Source organism: Echinops telfairi, unplaced genomic scaffold (assembly GCF_000313985.2).
Source record: "Echinops telfairi isolate 266 unplaced genomic scaffold, ASM31398v2 ScPeMD7_2291;HRSCAF=2852, whole genome shotgun sequence".
Taxonomy (NCBI): Eukaryota; Metazoa; Chordata; class Mammalia; order Afrosoricida; family Tenrecidae; genus Echinops; species Echinops telfairi.
The window spans coordinates 45,072,919-45,073,973 of NW_022106189.1; the positions used below are offsets into that span (position 1 = coordinate 45,072,919).

The 1,055-nt window shown below is 57.0% G+C and overlaps 1 protein-coding gene across 1 annotated transcript in view; it reads right to left on the minus strand.

Moving 5' to 3' along the window:
* Positions 1 to 257, minus strand: part of KCNG4 (potassium voltage-gated channel modifier subfamily G member 4) — a 12,091-nt gene extending 11,834 nt beyond the window's left edge. The window contains exon 1 of the mRNA XM_004704762.2: positions 10 to 257. Coding sequence (XP_004704819.1) covers positions 10 to 222 — 213 coding nt within the window. The 5' untranslated portion in view covers positions 223 to 257. The remainder of the gene's footprint in view (positions 1 to 9) is intronic.
* Positions 258 to 1,055: the final 798 nt, after the last annotated feature.

The window sequence follows — 1,055 nt, forward strand, 5'->3', positions numbered from 1 at the left end:
GGGGAAGGCGTCCAGCGAGCTCCAGGGCAGCAGGTACCGCCTGCCCCCGACGTTGACCAGGAGCTCCTTCTGCAGGTCGGTCACCAGGGAGGCGTCCGGGCTGCCCAGCCTGCGGGCCCTGCGGTAGTACAGGCCCTTGGCGGGTGGCTGCTCCTCACGGGGGCCGGGCAGGAGCGGGCTCAGGGGGCTGCAGGAACCGAAGGGATGGTCTCTGGATGGCATGGCGTCACCTGGCTGTGCCGGCCTGGGACCAGGGTCTACCTGTCTGGTACCCAGAGAGGAAAGGGCAGGAGAAGGCGGACAACAGTTTGAGGACCAAGGATGCCCAGGCTCACGCCACCCACCCAGCCTGTGTCCTCTGGGAACCTCAGTGTATGCAAGGACCCTTGGTGACCCATGGGATCAGGAGCCTGGCTGCTCCTCACAAGGTCAGCGGCTCAAACCCGCCAGCCCCCCATGAGTGAGAAAGACGAGGCTGTCTGCTTCCGTAGAGGTGGACAGTCTCAGAAAACACCGAGCCCTTTCCCTGGCCTATGGGGTCGCTATGAGTTTGGACAGACTTGGTAGCAGCTGGGGTGGGTGTTCGGGGCTCATGCCCGGCCACCCCGCTTGTCAGTGGAGGCCGGTGAGGGGCTAAGATGCTGGACACAGTTTTTTTTTGTTTTCCTTTCCATATATAATTCTAGCTTGTTTATTTAGGTATTTATTTAAAAGCATTTTACGGGGGGCTCTTACAGCTCTCACAACATTCCTTACAGCAGTGGGATCGAGCCTGTTTGCACACAGGTTGCATCATCATCTCCAAAACCGTTTCTACTAGAGCCCTTCGGGTCAGCTCCTCTTTACCCACCCACCCCCCACCCTTCCACTCTCGTGAATCCTTGATCAAGTATATATTGTTATTAATGTTTTGTATCTTACACTGTCCATTGTCTCCCTTCCCCACATTTCTGTTATTCACCCTCTTCAGAGGGGCCATCCCCCTGCCCTCATGATCCCGGCTGAGCACATTTTTGCAGAGCTTTTAGGTTAAGAGGGATGAGGAAGAAAGGCCT